Source organism: Gastrolobium bilobum, unplaced genomic scaffold, assembly GCF_033153095.1.
Source record: "Gastrolobium bilobum isolate Gb01-03AN ecotype WA unplaced genomic scaffold, APGP_CSIRO_Gbil_v1 utg16185, whole genome shotgun sequence".
In the NCBI taxonomy this organism is placed as follows: Eukaryota; Viridiplantae; Streptophyta; class Magnoliopsida; order Fabales; family Fabaceae; genus Gastrolobium; species Gastrolobium bilobum.
This window is the reverse complement of record NW_026899733.1, coordinates 630,056-654,077: the sequence shown is the minus strand read 5'-3', so window position 1 is coordinate 654,077 and position 24,022 is coordinate 630,056. Positions and strand designations below refer to the sequence as shown.

Sequence of the window (24,022 nt, the reverse complement as noted above, 5' to 3'; positions counted from 1 at the left end):
AAAGCAATGGGTAAATCATCAGAAGCAGTAGTATTGGGTTCATCAGAAGTATTAACATCATGATCAGAAATATGAGATTCAGGACTTACCAGGGGTTCAGACGATTGAGGTTGTTGTTGAGGCAATGTGGGCTGTTTCCTTCTTTGATATACCAATTCAGGTGTTACAATCTTCCGTATCTCTGGTGTACTTGATGTATCAGTCATAAGAGGATCAGTCACAGGAGGATCAGACATAGACACATTAGGAACAGGAACAAGAGGAAGAGACACTGACACAGGTGAAGGAGTAGACACTGAAGATTCAAAGAAGGAAGATGATGAGTCTTCTGGTGAATTATTCTCCCCCTAAAGATGAGGACCTTGGAAAAAGGACTCAGATTCCTGAAATGTAACATCCATAGAAACAAAAAATTTCCGACTTCCAGGGTGATAGCACTTGTAGCCCTTCTTATCAGGAGCATATCCAAGGAAGACACATTTAAGAGCCCTAGGATCCAACTTATTGCGATGCTGTTTATAATATGAACAAAGACAACACACCCAAACACTCGAGGAGGAAGACTTTGCAAAGTTGGAACAGAAGGAAAAAAAGAAGTCATGGAGTGAATAGAACTTACATGATCGAGAACCCGAGTGGGTAGACGATTGATCAAGAACGCTACAGTAAGAATGACATCTCCCCAATAGCATTTGGGTACATGTGTTTGAAACAGTAAGGCACGAGCAACTTCAAGAAGGTGACGATTTTTCCTTTCAGCAACCCCATTTTGTTGAGGGGTGTCTACACAAGTAAGTTCATGAATCATACCTTGATTTTGTATAAATTGGGAAAAAGAGTGATTGACATATTCAGTACCATTATCTGTCCTTAGTCTTTTGATTTTTTTACAAAATTGAGTCTCAATCATTTTATAAAATTGAAAGAACAGTTGTGGTACCTCAGACTTTTCACGCATTAAGTAAACCCAAGTTACACGAGTGCAATCATCAATAAAAGAAACAAACCATTTATTTCCAGAAGAATGAGGGACCTTAGAAGGACCCCAAACATCAGAATGAATAAGATCAAAAGGTTCAACACTCTTAGTAATACTAGAAGGAAAAGACACACGATGATGCTTAGCAAATTCACAAACATCACAATGAAAAGACTCAACAAACTTAGACAAAAACAATGACGGAAATAAAGATTTGAGTAAACTAAATGGAGGATGACCCAAATGCTTATGATGCAGCCAAATTAAAGAATCAGCAGTTGATTGACCATGAGACATGAAGGTGTGATCTGTCACTTTATTTGCGGGAGATTGTGACACCAGATAGTACAGCCCACCTTGCTCTTTAGCACTACCAATCGTCTTCCCCGTGGCGAGATCCTGAAAAACAAAATGGGTAGGGAAGAAGGTTACAGTACAATTCAAATCTTTTGTAATTTTGTGAATAGAAAGAAGATTCGTGGAGAGTTTAGGAACATGAAGAACATCCTTAAGATGTAAGGACTGCTGTAAGTTTATGTCACCAGAACCCGCAACTGATGTATGTGAGCCATCAGCTATGGATATTGTATGAGTTCCAATGGTAGGATGATAAGAAATAAAGGAGTCAGCACAACAAGCCATATGATCAGTAGCACCAGAATCAACAACCCAAGAATGTTTAAAATCATTACATGAAGAAATGAAAGAATGAGTTTTGGAGCTCATACCAGTCATAGCCAAAGCACTAGTATCAGATGGCTTACTCAGATAATCAAGAATGGTTCAGAGTCGTTCCAACTCATCTGGACGAAATGCATATTGGGTCTCATTAGGTGCAGGGGTTATTTCAGAAGAAGTAAAATGCGCTTGACCACGCATCATTGCCATCTTTTCTAAGACAGTTTGCTTTCCATAAAGGCGAAAGCATAAATCCTTGATATGACCTGTTCTTTTACAATAAGAACACCATCGATCATCTCTCTTAGGTCTAGAAGAGGTACCATCATAAAATTTTGAAAAAGAACTCCTTTGAGAAGAGGCCATACTGCACAGAAAATGGTTAAAGAAAAGCTCCAAGAAGCCAAAAAATCACAAATAAATACCAAACGATGTCCGGTCAAAGAGAGAAGCACAGATCCAGAAAGAGGATGAAGGGACGATCAAGATCGCGGTGGTCCGATCCGGAAAAATGGTCTCACGCGCTGCCACGCGCCGGTGAGATTGGCTGCACGTGGGCTTCACTCGTGGTTGAGGGCGGCGCGTGCGGTGGCCGTCAGGTCTGAAATTTCTGGAGCAACGTCGTTCGGTGAACGCGGTTCTTTCTGGGTCTGTTCGGAGTTGAAAAACCACCGGGAAAGGGTCCAATCGTGATGAACATATTCTGTCTTGTGATGAAGAATAATGGAGACGATGAATAGTAACAGAGACGATGAACAGTAACAGAGATCCAGTATAACAGAGATCTTCTCGGTCCAAGAGGTCCCTGGAAAAAATCCGGTGGCGGCTGATGGCAGCGAGAGACAAAGAATAAAATGTTCTTGTTCTAAAGACAATAGGCGCGGAAGCAGAGTCCTCAGGATCAAGAGCTCTGATACCAACTTGAAAGAAAATGGTATTTGAAATATTATTGAATTGTGTATTAATCTGATACAAAGAGGTCTCTATTTATAGAGACTAAAAAACCTAATTCTTGACCTAATGGACTTGGCCCAATACAACAAATACTAATAATAATAAAAGACCTAATATTTACAACAATAAATTAATAAAGCAGAGCTTATTTGCCATTTCCAATATGTGACGTTTCCTTTGAAATATGTTTAGAAAAGTCGTCAAAAGTGATGGATGACATTACATGCCAATTCTTTGGCCTAATTAATGCATGTTAGTCAATCCCTTCTATATGATACCTTAATGGCATGGATTAGACCATTTGAAGTAAGTTGCTTTGCTTAATATTTGTTAATAGCACTTGCGTCTGGCGGCATCAAACACGATCCAAAGGTGTTAGTGTTGGGTTAGAACTGACATGTCATTGTATTGGGCTCGCATTAAGGCCCGTAAACACTGTATTGGGCCTGATATCGTTTGTTATAATAAACAGTGACATGGGCTTAATACCATCCCTTGCGCAGATTTCTTGCGACTCCTATTCAAACCCCAAAACTCTTTGGCTTGGCGTCTCACTCTCACGTAATAAATACGATCTCATTAACAAATTTTTTTTCCGAAAGATATAATAAATAAAGATAAAAATAACATCAAAAGACAAAAGGTTCGAGAAGCCCCTTGTTCACCTATTCATAATGTCATTTGGTACTCTAACGATAAAGATAATTTGCCAATATTTGTGCTATGTATACAACAAACAAATATATTTTTTGGTGGTATGTTGTTTAGTTTTGAGTTGTCAGGTGTGTGTTTATATTTTATTGACAAAAAATTTGTGCTGTTCAGTTGATTTTTTTTTCTCCCCTTTGTTGATGCATTCAAAATCAGATTGAATCTGCATTAGCCAACTGGATTCGTTATTGAAAACTGTGTCCCACCTCGGCACTAGGCTCATTTTTTTTCCCTTCAAGGTACTACGTGTACAACATCCATTAAATGTTATTTGTTATATGAAAATGCTTTATTTTTAATGTGACTGTTAACTTTCTCCATTTCGGTTCACGAGTCAGAAAACCTCACTTGCGTCTCTGGCATCCGTCACCAACCATTCCATTCTTCCCCACACCACACACCATCCTCTTTACTTTTTTCGTTTCTTTATCTTTTTTGGCATATATTGGTGGAGATTTGCCCAACCTTGGCCTTACCAATCAACAAATGTCAGCTATTATTTGGTAATCAATCGAGTAATAGAATAAATTAAAATGGTGGATGGATGATATTGATTAGTATCACTAAATCATTTTATTGTTTATTTATCTAGATTAAGAAACTATAAAAGCTTAATCCTAAAACCAAGGATGCGGGCCCTCCAAGATTCGACTCTTAACACAAAAGTGCTGCAATCATTGAAGAATTCTTGCATTCAAATGACGCCACTCAATAATGAAAACAAGCGAAATGTGTTCATGGGTCTTTATTATATACATATAGCCACCCTATAATAGAGTGAGTGGGAAGTAATGGCAAAAGATAATTTAATATGCAATTTAGTTAATGGAATTTGCTCATCCTGACTCGAGTCCCACAATTGATCAGTCAAATAAAGTTGGCTAGCAATCAGTAATGACCCAAAGCAAAGCATAATCTGGAGGATATGATTGATGATTGTGGCTATTAAAAAATGCATACAAAATCTAGGGTTTGATCGGATTGGTTGTGTTTATATGCAGGAGACAAATCAAAGAGAAAGGATCTTTTAGGTACAACTATACAAGGTCTAACTGAGGAAGTATCACAATCCTTACTCCAATCAAGCATTTTTTTTTTATAGGATGATAAATTAACTCCAAAGTATAATGACCGACCATATACTTGTGTATAAGCAATTCTTTACCTATTGGCTATAGAATCATTGATAATAACTCTTTGTTATTAACAAATTATACCTAAAGAATTTAAGGTTTTTAAGTTAACTAATTCTTCACATTGTATGCGTAGCCTAGTTAATCCTATAATCATATATAATGGAACTTTATCTCACAATTTTTTATGATCATATGAGTCATTTATATTGTATTAATTAGCCGAAGGTCTTATCTTTTCCAATGCACAAAATCATGGTAACCAAACTCGAATCCATCCTTGTTGTTGCTAAAATCCATATCCAGCGTGGGATTAGTCTTAAAAAGTGTTGTAGCTCCGATTTTATTCTTTTGAATGCTTTTCTCATATTTTAAGTGAGACAAGTATTCTAATTCATGTTTACGGATGAACTTGATTTGTTAAATAAAAAGGCGAATCCAATTGTCAACTAGATACAAATTTGAAATTGGTTGGAATTTTTTTATTATCTAAACATGATATATGTCCAAATTATATGTCAAATTAATAAAGATTAATTATTTTGACAAATACAACATAACAAGACTCAAAATTTTCAAATATCAAAACAATTATTATTGTAACAAATTTTTTGTACAAATCATATAGCATTCTATTTAATCTTTTTAAAAAGAGTATAAAATACTGTAGGAATAATAATTTTTTAATAACAATTGACAAACAATCAATATGATGTCGAATGAAAATGGAGAGATTTTAACTCCCAAAAAAATGGAGAGATTTTAGTTTGAAGTAGCTAACTCGTTTGTTACATTCGTTATATATAAGATTTGACTACAATCAATTATACATTTTTACCATCCAAAAAAAATAATCAATTATACATTTTAATCACTACGGATTGTTGAGGTGTTAATATCTGGAGTGGAATATCGGTACTCGATTACTATCGCCTGTCTTGCTTGGCAATCTTTTATCTTCTCTCACGCGTGCAGCCTTCAGAATTCGTGGCCAACGATTTTTAACTTGAGTAGTGTCAATTTTTTTGACCAAAATCAATTCTAGACTCTAGTTGATTAAGATTAAAATACCCAAAGATGCTAAGTTGAAGTGGAAGTGCCATCTCATATGGATCTTATTTACAATATACCCAAAATTAAGTTATATACCAATTTGCATTGATATAAAAATAAAAAGTCTTAGATTTAATCATTATTATTGATTTATTTATATCTAACAATACACATATAAAATAAATTAGAGCATCAGATATAAGTAAAATCAGCAACTAAGATTGAAAGTGTAATTTATACTAGGGAATGTTATATTTATAAACTTTTACAAATTACACTAAGTATGACCGGTCATACTTCAATCAAGAGTGTATGACCAATCATACTTAGTATAATTTGTAAAAAAAGTTTGTAAACAAATCATTCCCCTTTATACTAATATAAAAATGATTCTGTCTTTTTAAAAAAATACTAAATATAATTTGTTATATGTTAGTTGCTTAATTGATAAGAACTGGTGATGAAATTTGATCCTCATAAACTCTTTCTATTTTCATATCTCCTCTCCCGACTCCATTAAGACATTGCTCATCAAGTCCACAGAATAGGTTTTGTTATATCATTATATATATAAATTTTATATTACTAAAATTAGAGAGAAATATTGCGAGCCATAGGAAAATATTATTAGATAATAAGTCAAAGGGAGCACATAATTATTAATTAATATGGGAGGATAAAAAATGATGCATTAATTTCTTCTTCCGCTCATTCTTAATGAGGAAGAAGTTTCGATTTCAACTTATGAAAAATACAATAGTAATAAACTCCCTAATTATAACAATAATTGAGTGGTTTGTTGAGATATATAGTCCCACATTGGTTGTATGTGCAACTAATGTGGAGTTTATAAGGCCTTTGGCACTCCCACCCTTTGAGCTAGCTTTTGGGGTGGTGTATCCCAAGGTTCTTTACATGGTATCAGAGCCTCGTCCCCACTTTCTCTTGTGGACTTTCTTAGCACAGGTAGGTTGGGCCTGTTGCATCTTCCACTCTTCAAGCCCAGTGGGCTCTCGTGTGAGGGGGCGTGTTGAGATATATAGTCCCACATTGGTTGTATGTGCAACTAATGTGGAGTTTATAAGGCCTTGGGCACTCCCACCCTTTGAGCTAGCTTTTGGGGTGGTGTATCCCAAAGTTCTTTACATGGTTAAAGTTAAACTCACGACAAAGGTGGTAAAATTATCATAAAGAAAACCCTATAACAATAACCGAAAGACACAAATAAGATGTCTTGTGAAGTTGTGATAATGCAAAAATCCTAAGGAGGCGTTTGGTAGAGGAAATTTTATTTTTTACTAGGGAAATAAAATTAATAGGATAAGGTGAAAAAATGAGTTTGGTAGGAAAGTTAAAAAAAGTTATTTGGTTGGTCAAAATATTACCAGGAAAATTGGATTAAATTTTATGAATGTATGTTTGGTTGAAGCTAAAATATTGATGGAAAAATAAATTGAAATGACAAAAATAACCCTTATAATTTTTTCTCAAATTTGGTGCCACCAGTCAAATTTTCCATTTTAAACTTTTATGAAACTAGTATTTGAGATAATTACCATTTCGCATAAAGTATTGAAGTTTACTATTTTTTCCTTTTCGTTATTTGCATTTTTCTACGCTTTGAAAATGAAATATGTGCGTATAGAATTTATATAGAACTATAAAATATCAAAATAGGCTATTATTAGAGAGTGAAAAAGAGGAACAATATGAAAGTGTGTTACAACTGTAAATGAGAGAGGTTCACGAGACGGACATCTGTAGACAATGGAGGGTCATTTTTGTCAAGAGATTGGAGTTCAACTTTTCACTTCCTCATTCATCACAAAATACCACATGCAAAGTGGTATTTTGAAATAGTGATTTTCATCACATTTTTCACACAACTAACCTTTCCTATGCATCTTATTTTACTAGGGAAGTTTTTGAAAAACTTATACCAAACATGATTATACTTGATACCTACTCACACTTCCCCATCAATCCCAAAACAAATCTCTTACCAAACACCTCTTAAGGGAGCGTTTAGTTGAGGAGAAATTTTTTGAATACTAGAGAAATGTAATTGATAGGAAAATGGTTGAAAAGTGAGTTTGGTAAGAAAATGTAAAAAAAATTGTTTGGTTAGAAAAAATATAGATGGGGAATAACTTCAAATTACAAAATAACCTTGTAGCAAACACTATTGTCTAATAGAAGAAGGTATTTTTGGCATCCACACAATTTGAAAATACCATTAGCCTATGCAACTTGAAAATACCACCTTGGAAGAGTTATTTTCAACAGTATTTTTTTCCCCAATTTTTCACACAAAAGTAGATGGCTAGGCAAAATGGATGCATAGCTAAGTTTTTTGAAAACTTCAACCAAACAAGGAAGTTCAAAAATGACATATTGAGATGCATGGCTAACTTCTAAGAAACCTTGAGCCAAAAGCCTTGTAATAATCTTTTCTATGTTCTATAAATCGATTTCATAATATTTATGTTCAATATGTAATATTGGACTGATTGTTTGTTGTATGCTAAACAATCAGTCCAATATTGTTGATTATTTATTTAATAAATTAATTATTTTAATAATATAAGATATTACATTTATTAGATAATATATTTAATATATACTTTAAGTAAGTATAGGGTTTTGGGTTTGATCAGAAACAAATAAATATGGGGTTTGAACAAGAATGATTGACCAGGTAAGTTTGGTATCCCAAGAATATGCTACATTCGAGGATTGACCGATCTTTGTTAATGTTATGTTATTGATATTCTTCCTCTGTGGCCTTAAACCACACTGAATTCTCAATGCTCGCTTGCAGGGTGATTCCTCCTTTGACGATTCATACTTCACATACCTCGGTGCTTGTGCTTGACCCTCTTCCCAATCCACTCACATTTATTTGAATTTGATTAATTAACCGTACCCATCTTGCTTCTTCTTTTTTCATCATTATATTTTCGTAATTTTTAAATATGAAATCATTTTTCTATTTACAATTAAATAAATTTATCAATCACGTTTTTAGGATTTGAACATTTGTATTTTTATGAGACAATTTACTTATCTTATTCTTATTGGGTCACTTTCTTTGTTTATATTAATTTGTACAGCCCATAATAATCAAGTTAGCGTGATAAGCAGTTTCAATCATCTATAATGGGAACACAAGTTTAAATTTAAAAAAAAAAAAAAAAATCTTATGATGAGGTGCATAGTTTTTTCTTCTTCTTGTAATACAACTTTTTAATTAAATAATTAGTTCATCAATTAATTACAAAGTATAGAATTTATGGGTTAAATGATTGCATTACTTTTGCACCATATTTCTCACTCCAATAACCATTACTAATTGACCATATAAAAAGATCCCTAAGCAACTTTGTCATTGAAATCATAAAAGTTGAGAATTTGTAACGAAATTATTTAATTAAAATTTAGTTAAACAATCAACTTAATTAAAAGTTTTTAAATTACTTAAAAAGGAAAAGGAAAGGAAAGTTTTTAATAACTCTCAAATTAAGAATGAATTTAATTTTAATTTTTTTTTCTATATATATATATATATATATATATATATATATATATATATATATGCATATCTCAATTTATTTAAATTTGATTTCTCTAAGCGTATTTATTCTTAAAATTATTAATGACCCCTTTTGAAGAATTTTTTTTTTTTGACAGATACGTTGATCTTTATTATCGCTAAAAGAATCTGAGTTTGATTTGATTATGAATTCCTTAACCACCATTATCATGGATTTAACGCTTACATCGGGGAAAGGACAAGCAATCCAACTGTAAGATTACTGTTTAAAGAAGAACAATCAATGACGATATAAAGATGAGACTGGATTGATTTAACAAGCGTTGTCCACGTTAATTATGAAAAAGTCAATCCATAATTACAGTGTCCGATGACACATGTTCACTGATCGTGGAAAGAAGTTAATGCTGTATATTCTTTTTCTTCTCTTAAATTAATGGCGCATAGGAAATAGAGTAGTGCCAAGAAATAAATAACACAACAAACTTTCCTACCCTTATCATATTTTGTGGAGCCCACACTTTTTAAAACAAAAAAAATAAATAAAAAATTAAGGCACGCAAAACGAATCTCTGTAATATTACACAATCACTTTCCTACAACATAACTCTTATAAAACGCATAAATAAAACCAGTATATTACTTTTGTGTCTTTCCCTAGCACACAGATATAGAGGAAATGAAAGGTATCATCTGAAATAGTAATTAAAAGTACTTGATCAAAGATGAAGGATCCATCGGATCATTAAAAATTATTAAACAAAAAAAGAGCACAGTCTCAGTCCCGCAAAGAATTTTTTAGTATGGTATAATATATTGTTTTTGGGTTTTATAAGAGTTATATCGTAGGGAGAGTGATTGTGTAATGTTATAGAGATTCGTTTTGCGTGCCTTAATTTTTTATTTATTTTTTTGTTTTAAGAAGTGTGGACCCCACAAAATGTTGTGAGTGTAAGAAAGTTTGTTGTGTTATGTTAAATGATAAAATAAAAACCCATTGTTTTTTTATTTTATCTAGTATGAGTGTCAAATATGTTGGTTATATAATACGCTCTTTATTTCGTTCTTTTCTTTTCCATTTCTTTTTATTTCTACCGTTGATTCTTTGTGTCAGCAGTCCACACTAGGCACTAGCAAGGAAGGACCATTATTCATTTATTGTTGATATATGGTTATAAAAAAAAATACGGTTATCCTTATTATCATTCTAGACTTATTGTTTTTATTATTTATTTAATTATTATTGTATTAATTTGAAATTAATAATTAAAAAAGAAAAGAAAATAATTATTTTTTATTTAAAATTGATCCTGTGGTAACCAAATAAATAATAATATTAAAATAATAATAAGTACAATCTTTTCCAATATAAAAAAGAAAAAGAAAAAAAGATGTAGTGAGGTAGCTATACCCCTTTTCATTTCCATAGCCTTTGAACCAATCTGTTTGTGGCACTATCACGCTCACGCCTTACCCTCTTTTTTCTTTCATCCTTTTTTCTATCCTTTCCTTCCCCTCTCACTCTTCCTTTTCTTAATTTCTTTCTTCTGCACGTACGCGTTAAGCAGTGTGAGGGTTTGATTGAGATTAATGCAGAGCCACACCAGCATCTGCAAAAACCTGACAGTGAAAAAGAGAAGCACCTTTTGTAACCAAAAGCCGGTCACTTTCTCAGTCATTCGGAAGAAGAAGCAGCAGCAGCAGAAGAATTTCACCATATTATAGTCAAAAGAGTTAAAAGATCTATACCAAACCCAAATGTATTGAGTCAACACAAGAGTGTAACGTCCACCGTTACATTAACTCACTCTCACTTCAAATCTAAGTCTCCAACAACAAACACAACTTTCCTAAATTCTTTTTTAGTACCAAGATGCTTGAAACGGTTAAATACCTGATCGGGTCTGCCGGTCCAAGCGGGTTCGGGTCAAAATCCACTGCCGAACAAGTCACGGAAAACTGCGCCGATCTCCGCTCTATCACCGCCATCATTACCGGTATATTCCATAACCTTATATTAGAGATGTTATTATTATAATTATTATTATATGTGATTATGTTATATATATATATTTTTTATCAGGTGCTACGTCTGGAATCGGAGTTGAAACGGCGCGTGTGTTAGCGAAACGTGGTGCGAGGCTGGTTCTGCCAGCGCGGAACATGAAAGCTGCGGAGGATACAAAAGGTCGCATAGTTTCAGAGTGTCCCGAAGCGGAGATCATTGTTATGGCGCTCGATCTCAGTTCTCTCAATTCTGTTAGAAACTTTGTTGATCACTTCCACTCCCTCGGTTTGCCTCTCCATCTTCTCATGTAACTTCACTTACATGCAACATTTTATTTCATTTTAATCTAACCAAAAAATAATAATAATAAATAAATAAAGAACAACATTTCTTAGCTCATGAATTTGAATGATTAATTAATTGTTAGAAACAACGCCGGAAAGTTTGCACACGAGCACGCTGTCTCCGAGGATGGAGTTGAAATGACCTTCGCCACTAATTATCTAGGTATGAAACGAAGTATTATTAATACTATTTTTTTTCATTATATTTGACAATTACAATATATATAGCCAATTAATTAACGAATTAAGGGATATGATCAGGTCATTTTCTGTTAACAAAGTTGTTGGTGAAGACGATGGTTGAAACGGCAAAGAAGACAGGGGTGCAAGGTCGGATCGTGAATGTGTCGTCCAGCATACACGGGTGGTTTTCCGGTGATGTGATTCCATATCTTGCTCTTATTAGTCGCAACAAAAGGTAACAACAACTCTATATATGAATTTGATTCTGATTTGTAAGAGTCATATATCCTAACTAGCTAATTAATAACGACCCTGTTTGAAATTAATACAAAAAGAAGCTTTTATAGTTTGAACAAAATGATGTGATATGTTTGCCAAACACTGAACCTATTTGGATTGAAATTTGTCCATTGTCCCCCAGCCATTACGACGCCACACGTGCTTATGCTCTTTCCAAGCTCGCCAACGTTTTCCACACCAAGGAACTTGCCCGCAGACTCCAGGTACCGTATAATACACACACACACACACACACACACGCACACTCACTCCTTCGTTCATTCCTCTTTAACATATTTAATTAATTAACAGTTTTCAGCATCTAGCTATCTATGATCTTATCCTTCTTAAAAAGTGAAATTTGTTTGTTTCCCTAGTCAGTAATCAGTCATCTCTGTACTCATGTTTCCCCAGGACTTGGATTCGTTTAACCCCATTCTTGCTAATTAGTTTATCATTTTTTTTTTGTTGAATCACTAGATATTAATTAATAATTTAATTAAATCGTTTCTATGTGATTTCTGCAGCAAATGGAGGCCAACGTGACTGTGAATTGCGTTCATCCGGGGATCGTGAGAACCAGACTCACCAGAGAGCGTGAAGGCTTACTTACAGGTTAAAACCCAAACAAGCCAATTTTTTTTTTTTTTTTTTTTTTTTTTTGCAGCCATTGATTTTTGGGATTTTTCCTTTTATGTTTTAAATTAAAATTGCAGATTTAGTGTTCTTTTTGGCTTCGAAGCTCTTAAAGACGATTCCCCAGGTAAATATTAATTAAATTCAAAATAGGGTTATGCATCTTGTCCTGCATAAATAATATTGTAGAGATATTTGATAATTTATTTTTATTTTTTGTATTTTTCATTATATTATTTCTCTTCATTTATTGCAAATAAAAATGTAGGCAGCTGCAACGACATGTTATGTGGCAACCCACCCGAGGCTCATGCATGTGTCCGGCAAGTACTTTTCTGACTGTAACGAAGCCTCCACCTCAAAATTGGGATCCAACTCAAATGAAGCAGCAAGGTTATGGGCTGCATCCGAATTCATGATTTCTAAAGGTCCGAAAGCTGCCTTTGACCTACTCAAGCACCTTGAATTTTGAAGCTTCTTGGGACACTGCAAAAGTAAAAGAAAAGAAAAAGACATCTATAGAAGTATATGGAATTAGATAGGTTTAGATGGAGACTAGAGAGAGCAACTCAGATTTTGTTTTGTTCTCTCTTGGGTCTTAGTATATTAAGAAAGTAGGCATAATAATAGCAAGACTTAGCTTGGCACAATCTTATCTTATCTCGGGTATAATTAAATGTAACTATATGTTTTGATTACTTAGGGTAAACGTCAGGAAACTTGTTGGTTTTATTTTATTGTTCCAACTTTAAAATGATTTAGATGCTAGCTAGTTAGATTGGATTGCTATGATGATACAATGATTATGGAGCTTGGGTTTTGTTAACATGGATCTTAGTTAGATTAGAAGTGAAAGTGCATGCCTGGAAAACTCTAATGGTGCATTTTTATTTTGTTATCATTCTGTTTCTGGGATGTAGTTGTACTTGTATATATGGGGATAGTACAAAATACATGCGAGAAAGTTCTTTTGGAGTTATATTATATATATTATATGTGGACTATACCTCTTATAAATATAAATAAATAAGTGGACAATAAGAACATGGGGTCGGGCTCTCCATGTGGTAGTTGTTCTCCAAAGAGTATCTTTCTCATGGTGTTTGCATGGGACCTACTAACATGCGCACCAGGGAGGGGAGAGAGCGTGCTTTTAAAGAAAAATATTTTCGCAAGATATTTCTTTTTTAAATAAAGAGATCAAATCCATGGACGAGTAATTGGTAATATTCATTCTACTGAAAAAAATTTAGTGTAAATATCATCTAATAATATCTCACTACTATATTTAAAATATTTTGATTAACATATTAATTATTCAAAAAATTCAGCTCTTTAAATAATAAATTAAATGTTGACTTCCATATTTTTTTTCATTATCATCGTATCATATATATATTTATGCATTATTAAAAAAATTCATTTAGTAAAAAGAAATTCGATTTGTATTATCATCTAATCATATATAAGTTGCAACAAATGATTTGATGATATTATATAGAAGCTTTGTAATCACACTCTATTAAAGCCAAATTGTTAGAATATATAATTAGATGATATTATAATACAAGCAATAATTTACACCTATTATAAAAGGTTGTACTGGTGCCTTGCAAACTCAAAAACTTGGAAGAGGATTTTATGATTGTAACATTAATGTGTTACTATTGTTGTATTAATGACAAGCTAACTGTCTAAGGAAATATATCCATTATTTGGACGACCGCTTAATTGTATAGTACGTGGAATAATCATAGCGATAACCTTCTAAAGAAACGATCCATAATTAAGGTTTAGCTTCTTTGCAACACCACCACTTAAAACTAGCTTGATTCTGGCTGTGTTTTTTTGTGTAACATTATTCTTTTAAAATTGTGATTTTTTTTTAATCACGGTATTTTTACAAACAATTTTGTTAGATTAACACACCGATCATATCGTTACGACTAAAAGAGTTTTTCAACAGTTGTCTTTTTCGAGGTTTAAATTTTGATTTGTTTATTAAATTAATGTATAATACATAAATAAATATAAATTAATATCAACCATTTGATAACAAAATTAATCTTATTACATTTCTTTTTGTAGATATCTTATTCCATTTTCAAAATTTGGCATTACTAAACTTATATAACTATTTATATACAAATTATTGAGTAGATCAAAACTATTAATTTTTTTTTATTTAAGTGATGTAATGGTGTTAAGACCTATACATCAACGTTAATAGATCTACCTTTTAATTAAAATATTATTTTATTTAAATATACAGTTAGTATGATATTTTTTATATTCGTTCATATATATTAATTTACCATTAAATACAATTGACTTTTAAGAGAGTTGCGAAAGTCAAACATTTTTAATGAGTAACAATATATAATTTTTTTTAGACTAGTAACAAACTATAACTCAATGATACACACAAAGTATACCAAAATAAATAATTAAAAGAGTTAAATTATTTTATATCGGTGTAATAAGTTTTACATTAAATTCTAATCATTAATTATATATATATATATATATATATATTTAATAATTTTATTTTATGAGTAATTTGATACAATTGGATCAATGAATGTAAAAAAAATTATTCTTATAATGATATAATAAGAATAATTTGTCCTTATTTAAAATATTTCATTGATATATTCTTATGTTGTCAATCGAAAGAATTTAGTCGTGGAGTACTTATAACTTATGTGATAAGTTTTATAAAAAAAAGTGATTTTTTTTAGATACACGAAAATAAGTTTTAATCTTACATTAATTTGCTACTTGCTAGGGTAAGTCCTTAACCATATATATTTTTCTTTAATGAATCCTTTTATTACAATGCCACCTTCTTTTTCTTACTAATTAAAGATGGTGTTATGCTTTGCCCAATTTTTATCCACAAATTACAAAGAACATAAATGTTTTCGTGTATCCTCTAACCTCTAACCTTATCCTCCTCCCTCCCCCTAAAATCTTCTTACTTACATAGATGCTATCTATCCACTTGGATTGTTACATAACTAAGGTACGGGAGGCACGTCACAGTAATGACCAGCTTTAATATCTGCATAAATCTCCACCAATTTTGAAGAAAAGCGTAAGAGAGACTCGTGAGTGTTCAGATTTTGGAAGACTATCTTTTTGTGTGTTTATCCATTGTAAGTGTTATTTTAGTTTCATTTATATCCTCTCTTTTTATTCAGTCTTGTGAGATTGTGACATCAAACTTCTTACTCTTTTCCCTTCCCTTCACCTAGTCTTAAGACTTCCTAACTTATTTAACTAAAAGAGAGAAGAAAATATGAAACAACGTGAAGTGAAGAAAATAAGAATATCCTTACTATGAACAGTGGCGGAGCCACATGTTATTTGGGTGGCCTCGGCTCGGACTAAATTTTAACAAATTATACTTATCATGTATAATTATATAATTAATTATAATTTGGTCCAGTCTAAAATTATAATTTGGCCCGGGTTGTATTTTTGCCCTATCAAAAAATTAAAATATACTTGGTGAGAGATTTGGATAAGTTTTATTAAATTATGTGTTCCATTTTTATTTATATAAAAAATTAAAATACATTTAATAAAATTATAACTCTTTTTGATGTTGTCTGCTCAGGTGTTTTATATTTAATACAACAGAAAAATATTTATGCAGTTACTGCAGATAAGTTATTTGCATTTATTTTCAAAACGACGTCATTTTGAAATTAAAAGATTAAAAAATTATAATTATTAAGACTATAATAACCCTGAAATAAATTAAAATTATAAAAATACCATGATTTCCGGCCCAAAACGACGTCGTATTGGGCTTACTGCATGCAGTAACTGCAAAAAAAGCGAATCCTTAATATAATTTAAAAATATTATGAGATGAACTACCTAAAATTAAGAAAAATAAATATGTAAAGAACCTTGGGATACACCTCCCAAAAGCTAGCTCAAAGGGTGAGAGTGTCCAAGGTCTTATAAACGGCACATTAGTTGCACATACAACTAATGTGAGACTATATATCTCAACACGCCCCTCACACGAGAGTTCATTGGGCTTGAGGATCGAACTTGTGATCTTGTAGTCACTCAACTCTGATACCATGTTAAGAACCTTGAGATACACCACCCCAAAAGCTAGCTCAAAGGGTGGGAGTGTCCAAGGTCATATAAACTCCATATTAGTTGCACATACAACTAAAGTGAGACTATATATCTGAAGAAAATACATATATAATTTTTTGGTAGAGAGACTCCAATTGGAGCCCGCCACTGACTATGAATAGTTATCTTCTTTTGCTAATTCACGCCATTTCTTTCCATTATATGTCAGCTTGTGATGATGATAAGCAGTGTCTCAAAATGGGGTATTTCCAAGGAGATAAATATTAAATAGTATGTTCCAGTTGAATCCTAACACTGTATCACACTGTCTTGCTTTATCTTGAAATTGATAAAGACTGTTCTATGCTTGTGTTTTCAAATGAAGGGGCAACAAATGACTTGAGAAGTGGACGTGGAATTGTTTAATCCCCTTATTGCGCAGTTTGTAACAATCTTACATCTCTATCTCGTGACCGAGCAAGGGTAACCTCTATTTGGGTATCTCGTGATGAGCTCTGGGTTTTTTAGCAATATTGTGACCCATCAGAGATTACAACGTGATACTTTATTTAGGATTTGAAGTTTTGCTTTCTTAATTATCGCAATTTTGTAGTTGTGGGTTGATAAACTGTAATGTCATATTTTAACCAAGCTCTCTTGCGAGGATCCTTAATTAAGGCTATATCTAAATTCCAACGTTGGTGGGTTTTGGTTTCAGCAGGTGAAGACAACTATTTTTGAGCCAATTTTCTTCATGCTCCAGGGCACACTGTCAGAAGAAAAACCTCCTCGTCATTCCTTCTAAAGATTTTTCATGCTTTTTTTCTTCCTTTCTTTTTTTCACTGTACCCGAAAACAATATTGATAAACTATTTTGGAAAAATGTATTTCGATAAATAAACTAAGGGTTTAATTAATGTTTGTCAGAGATAATTTTTTTTTTTTTGGATACAGTCTCAGAGATAAATTTATCTACTAGAAAACATAAGAAACATTAAACTTATAAATTTATTAAGAAATCTAATAATGCTACACATATATTCTTTTAATAATATAATAATGATTAAATGACAATACAAGAAGATTTTACATTAATCACTCTTATAATTACACCCCTAAACTTGATTTATGTGGAACGGATTATCTATTTATAAACCAAAATTTGCCACATGAAATTGTGTTTATTTTTCTCCATATACCGATGACACAGTGACCCTCCCTTAGCACGTGGAACGTACAGACTTTTTCCAACCATATTTTAGGATAAGAGGATGTTCTATTCTATCTGATTTGATATCAGGATGAATTATCAACGTTAATTGTAGTGAATTTCAAATTATGGAATTGTTATAAATAAAAGGGCTTTAATATTTTTACAGTGAATGTAGATAAGTTATTTATATTTGTTCTCAAAATAACGTCGTTTTGAGTTGAAAGATTAAAAAATTATAATGACAAAGACAATTATAACCCTAAAATAAATTATAATTACAAAAATACCTTCATTTTTGCTCCAAAACGATGTTATTTTGTATTCAATGTAAATAACTTATTTATAATAATTGTAGAAAAAATGAACACTAAATAAAAAGTTAATTAAGTGAGTAAACTCATTGTGCACGTGTGTACGTGGCTTAGCAGTCATTACACCAAGAAGTCAAGCGCATACACTTGGTTGTTTATTCGCCATCAGCTCCAAGCAAAGATGGTATTAGGTCCTAAGATAGAAAATTCATTTTTTTTTAATTAAGCTGGGAAAACAAAGACGAAAATAAAAAAGCACCTTCATAGTAACTTATTTTACCACTAATTCAATTTTTAAATTTTCAAGGTCTATTAGGCAAAATATAGTCATTATGCATTTATGCACTTTCCACATTGAGGTTGTGCAAACAAACATTTCAAGTATAAGTGAAAATTGAATAAAATCTTACTGTATAATATACACTTAATCATGAATTACATTCCGATAAGGACCACCAGCAAAACTAAAAATCACATTTCTCAGCTGACAGTCCCTAAAAATTAAAGAATCATATAACTGATATTGACTTTGTATAAAGAATATTACGTGAGGGGCAATCCCTAGTCATCTATTCAGGTGGCATTTCAAACAGAAGAATTGCCCTGGTTGTTACTCTATTACACCTGCAAATGATGAACCTTTGCAATATAGCAAATTCCATTCTATCCAAGAACCCTCTAATGCTATGAGAGCATAGCAACTTATTAACTTTGGAATGCCCCAAGAAATGAACCTAAGCCTGGGTTTCAAACACGAACTGGTAACCCATAATTCTGGTACACTCTTATGTGTCCATCCCATCCTGCTGTTACAAATACTTGGCCCCACAAGTGAGAATTAGACATTCCCTTGCAAGCACTTCTCAAGAACTTGTACTCTGATTTACCCATTCTAGGAGTAACAACAGTTTGGCATGAGTCCAGAAGTGTCTCCTCAGGCCAGGTGGCAGAAACCTTTGGGACTAACTCTGACAGAAATCCGCGACTCAAGAAGAAACAATCAGGCGAAGACAGAGAGGACCTTTGATTCAAATCCTCCCCCAGTGATGGGGACAAGAGTGTTCCTGGCATTGATTCAATGCCACACCAGGGTAAAGCAATTGCAGCATTGTGGGATAGAAAACACTCAGAAGACCAAATCTTTTTTGCTTTGGAAGTACTCCTATCCTGGCCAGTGTAATTCCATGTACAAACATTTGAATCCTCACTAACTGAGACAATATGTTTCCCGTCAGAAGTGAAGGAAGCATGCATCTGACCTGCACTTTTTAGGCCTGAAGGCAAAGAAAAGGAAGTGGTATAAATAACAATGTAATTTATGACCTAAATGGACATAATTGTACAAAATTGAAAACTCCAGGCGAAATCAATTATCAAAGCACAAAAATTTGGAAAAGAAACCCATGCATTTCCATAGTGTCCCTGTTGCAGGAGACTATATTTGATCCCTGACCTTTCAGTTACAAAAGAGCAACTTTATCGCTGCTCCAGCCCACACTCTTTAGGAATACATCAGATATATATAAATATATGAGCCTGTTTGGAGCACCTGATAAAGAAGATAGGATAAGATGACTTATCATATCCTACTTTTATCTCTTGTTTGGTGGGTCAATAGGATATGATTAACTTATCCTATTGTCTCATTTTATCCTATCCAATACATGATTTCTTATCCTATTGGGGGGAGCTGGGTTAGAATTCAATAGGATAGGATACCAATATTGGATACCCAATATATCCCCATGCTACCCAATATATTTGTATTTATTGCATTATATTTTGTTTTTTCTTTCTCTTTTCTCCTTCTACATAATCTTATCATATTGCTAATCAAGTGCGCATCAAACACAGGACATGATATAGGCTTATCAGCCCCATATCATATCCTACCCTTATGAGCCCCATATCATATCTTACCCTTATCCTATCCTATCCACCAAACGAGCCCTATATGTATGAACATTTGTTCCTAATCTAATACTTGTAAGATGCAGCGAAATAAGAAATGGGCATAGATAGGATGCGCTTCATATGATTTTTCAGATAAGGAAAAGATAATGAACCTACCCTTAAATTTGTAGATGACATCAACTCCAGAAAGTATACAAACATGTGAATCAGCTGAAGCAACCAACAATTTGCTTGGGTCACTTGGTGAAAACTGAAAAAAGAAAATAATCATGTAAGATTAATAACGGCTATTCAATAATTTTATATAGGGTAGCAGAGAAAGAAAGATTACAAATCAGAAAAAGAGAGTGGCAGAAATAACTAACCTGAAAGCCAGTGATCCTTTTCCCTGATGTCTTCTTTTTGCCTTGTAAGCACAATTGAGCATCCAATTGCAGATGATTATCTAAACAAGTGAAGGTAAAAGGATAAGAATGACCATTAGAAACTACTAATTGTAATCATTTTTGGGATAAATAATATAAATTTAGATACTATTCTATATTACAAGCATAAGAAAACATCAAAATAATCAACAGTAATCCATTGTTTGACCTTATGCACGTCTACATCCTAGTCGTTCCAGCTAGTGCAATCCATACATATATATATTGATAAAAGAAAAAATCTATTAAGACAAGAGAATAATATAACAGAGGGAAACAACGAGAAGAAATCCTCCTTAAAAAAGAGAGAAAAGAAAAGAGTATACATCAAGGAACAATAGTTATCAATGTAGTGAAGCTACCAAATTCCTCAACATATCAGCAAGGGACAACCCCTTATAAGGCCATGTGCTTTACTCAAAGTAATATTGCCCTGCCTGGCACGCTGACCAGCAGTTAAACCTAATCTAACCCTCAAGAAGTAAGAACAAGGCTTCCACAGACACAGAACCAACAGCCATACATAATCACCACATTCACCAGTCACTACACTACGTAGATTAAGTTTTTCTTTTAAGTAGCTTGTTACATAGCTAATGATCACAATAGGTAGACAGCATTTGACAGTTGGAAAACCTTTACTGAAGTTGAAGATCAGCACATGAAATGCTCTCAAATAAAGGGGAAAAACCACTAGTATATGCCCAAATTAAATTGCCAAATTTTTATCAACAGAACCCATACATGTTTTAACTTTTAAATAATAACATATTGAGTTTTATATGGTTCTCAGAGACTTCATATTGTAACACAATTCCAAACATCTAGAGAGCCAAATATGAGCATACCTCGGATATCATAGAAACGACAATTTCCTGCCATGGTACCCACAATTGTGCCCTGGAAGAATGAGTAAACAAGTTTTAGGAACAAAACAAAAAGAAAGTTTCCAGCCACAATGTTTTACAGTAAAATGTAAAATGAAACAAACCTTTCCATCAGTGCGGAAGCATACGGCTGTGACTATCTCTCTGATATTAATGTAATCAATAACTCGACAGTAAAGAACTTCCCAGATGCGCACTTTTCCATCAATTGAACCACTGATGAAAATATTATCATTGACGGGATTGAAATTGACACATGTCACTGCATCAAAGCCAAAAGTAACCACAAAGTATTATTATTTAGCAAAACAACACAATATAGGAAAAGAAAAATATAGAGGAACAAAATTACGGAACAACCAACATTATCCAAATCATTCATTAACATACATAACTAACATAAGGCAATAGATGCTCACCATAATTATTGTGGGAGAAAACTCTAAGACAACTGTCGATTCCTACCTGCCATAGGCGCACTGTCTTATCAACAGAGGATGACAGTAGAAACTGTCACAAACAAAAGAAAAATGAAAATAACAGTAAGTTCCATTTCATAGAAAACTAAATAATAAGCAAATTTGAAGACAGTGCATGATATAAAAGACAAATAAGAGTAGCTTGCTTCTCTAGGAAACTAACCCCTCTTTTGGACCATGCAAGGTCTAAAATGTCACCACTGTGCCCGTGAAATTCATGCAAAGGTTTCTCCAATATGCGGAAGGTCTTCGGTGGGATAACCACACAGGTTGAATCAGACAATCTCCTCAACTTCTCTGTTTTAACTAATTTCTCTTTATCTACACCGAGGGGAGCTACACATGAAAAATTATTCATTTTGAAATATATATTTGACGGATCATTGTCCAGAATGTCCAATTCACTTGATCTTACGTTCTCAACCACCTTCCACACGCGTACGGTGCCATCCTCACCGCCACTAGCCAGATATTTTCCATCAAGACTGAACTTCATTGTCAAAATAACACCCTTATGTGCTTTAAATTCCTGTTCAGTGTAAAGGGAGGAAAGCTCCTTAAAGCGCTTCCTATGTGAATGAACTCGAACTCTATGTATCCCAATTCCATCTACTGAATCAAAATCTTTGCAGTTAGTTTCATCAAGCCCTTGATTATGAACAAAACAAGCCACAGAATCCAGTTTCCTTAGCCAACCCCTCTTCATTTTCTTTTTTGTCACACTCAACAATCGTGTGTTCTCAGCATCTCTCTGCAAATATCTGCGAACCAATGGTGATGGCCCGATATTTCTCTGAAACTCTTCCAAGCTAATCAATTGATTGGAACCCAGAACACGCAGTGTACTAAGAGTTCCATCGTCACCAAGTTTATCCACAATATAGCGTGTTCCATCGTCCAAATTCTTTATCACACAAGCTAAATTCTCCGTACCACCGCAATTTTGTGGCGAGCTCGAAGCCTCATTTGACACCGAATCCAACACAATCTGGTTAGAGGTTGAGGGAAGACCCTCTACAGCAATCGAAGTTCTCAGCACTGCCCCACTGGTTGCTGTGATTCGGTCAATTCCACAAGATGGATCTGCCAACAACTCCTCTCCCATCCTAGAATTCGCATCAGAATCTAAACCCATCCATCTTAGGAAACTGAGGCGTCGCTGGTCAACGCTTTCAAGGTTTTTTGTCCAAACCTGGTACCTAGTAACATGTCCATTACCAGAACTAGATTCGTCTAACTCTGAGCAATCTGAACCCCCATCAGAGACAGAACACAATTCCTCACGGGTATCATAGAATTGATCCTCATACTCATCCATATCCTCCTTCCTTTTCCCAATTCCCAACGTGTCCTCTAATCTCTCACACAGATTCCTTTCTTTGCAGATAAACAAAAACAAACAATTCTAGGCCCAACCGAAGACTTTTACTTTATTTTGAGGAAAAGGGTATTATCTGAAACAACTGCGATGATGAAAAACCATAAATCAGGAAACAGTTACGAGTCCAAGAAAAACATAAAAGGAGAATAATAAAAAAAAAACATGGATTTGGAGGATGAAGTGTGTAAAACAGAGAAGCAGCAAAGATGGAAACCAAAACATATGATGTTTGCAGACCTGGGTCATCTTCAAGTTTCGACCTTGATCTAGAAAAATCCAAAGGGATCTTCACTTTGTGTTGTGTTTGTGCAGTCTGCACTGTGTATCCACAGGAATACCTACCCACACCCAACTTTGGTACGGCATAGAAGGTTAAAAACAGAACCATGAAAAAAAGAAGGGAAAAAAAGAATATTATTATTCAATTAATAATAATAATAATATTATTGAAGAAAAAACATAGCCTCGTTATGGGTGTGTGTGTCTACGATGACGAAGTGTGAATTGAACGAAGAAGGTCCAAAAAGAGTGGCTGTTATGATTTTAATTTTGTGCATTAAGGATTGTTGACTTGGTCTACTTAGTCTTGCTTTCAGTGTTACCGTGTTAACAGTTAACATCAAACATTAACATACATTTCCCGCGAATCAGATCCTTTGCTTTACCCCTTTCTTTCCACTTTCATCGACTCCACAATGCTTGTCTTTTTTACCGTCTTGTTTTTATTATATTTTATTCCTACTTATTCTTACATGTGTGAAGTTGACAATCTTATTTGTCGTTACATTTTCAGTGGTCAT

At 33.4% G+C, this 24,022-nt stretch overlaps 2 protein-coding genes across 3 annotated transcripts; one reads left to right on the top strand and one right to left on the bottom strand.

Moving 5' to 3' along the window:
• Nucleotides 1-10,439: 10,439 nt before the first annotated feature.
• Nucleotides 10,440-13,447, top strand: LOC133293081 (short-chain dehydrogenase TIC 32 B, chloroplastic). The gene is made up of 8 exons (XM_061491606.1): nt 10,440-11,058; nt 11,145-11,376; nt 11,497-11,576; nt 11,675-11,831; nt 12,018-12,099; nt 12,403-12,490; nt 12,592-12,638; nt 12,780-13,447. The coding sequence occupies exons 1-8, from the start codon at nt 10,935-10,937 to the stop codon at nt 12,981-12,983; spliced, it is 1,014 nt and encodes a 337-aa protein (XP_061347590.1). The 5' UTR covers nt 10,440-10,934; the 3' UTR covers nt 12,984-13,447.
• Nucleotides 13,448-18,546: 5,099 nt separating this feature from the next.
• Nucleotides 18,547-23,575, bottom strand: LOC133293092 (uncharacterized). 2 transcript variants are annotated; one of them, XM_061491622.1, is made up of 8 exons: nt 23,460-23,575; nt 22,005-23,304; nt 21,782-21,872; nt 21,467-21,624; nt 21,324-21,375; nt 20,416-20,495; nt 20,203-20,300; nt 18,547-19,400 (listed from the first exon to the last, which is right to left on the bottom strand). In XM_061491622.1, exons 2-8 carry the CDS (start codon nt 23,157-23,159, stop codon nt 18,884-18,886), a joined length of 2,151 nt encoding a protein of 716 aa, XP_061347606.1. In that variant the 5' UTR covers nt 23,160-23,304; nt 23,460-23,575; the 3' UTR covers nt 18,547-18,883. The 2 variants fall into 2 exon arrangements, with proteins under 2 accessions (XP_061347606.1, XP_061347605.1); XM_061491621.1 differs by having other exon boundaries at nt 18,547-19,410; nt 20,207-20,300.
• Between the last annotated feature and the right edge of the window lie 447 nt (nt 23,576-24,022).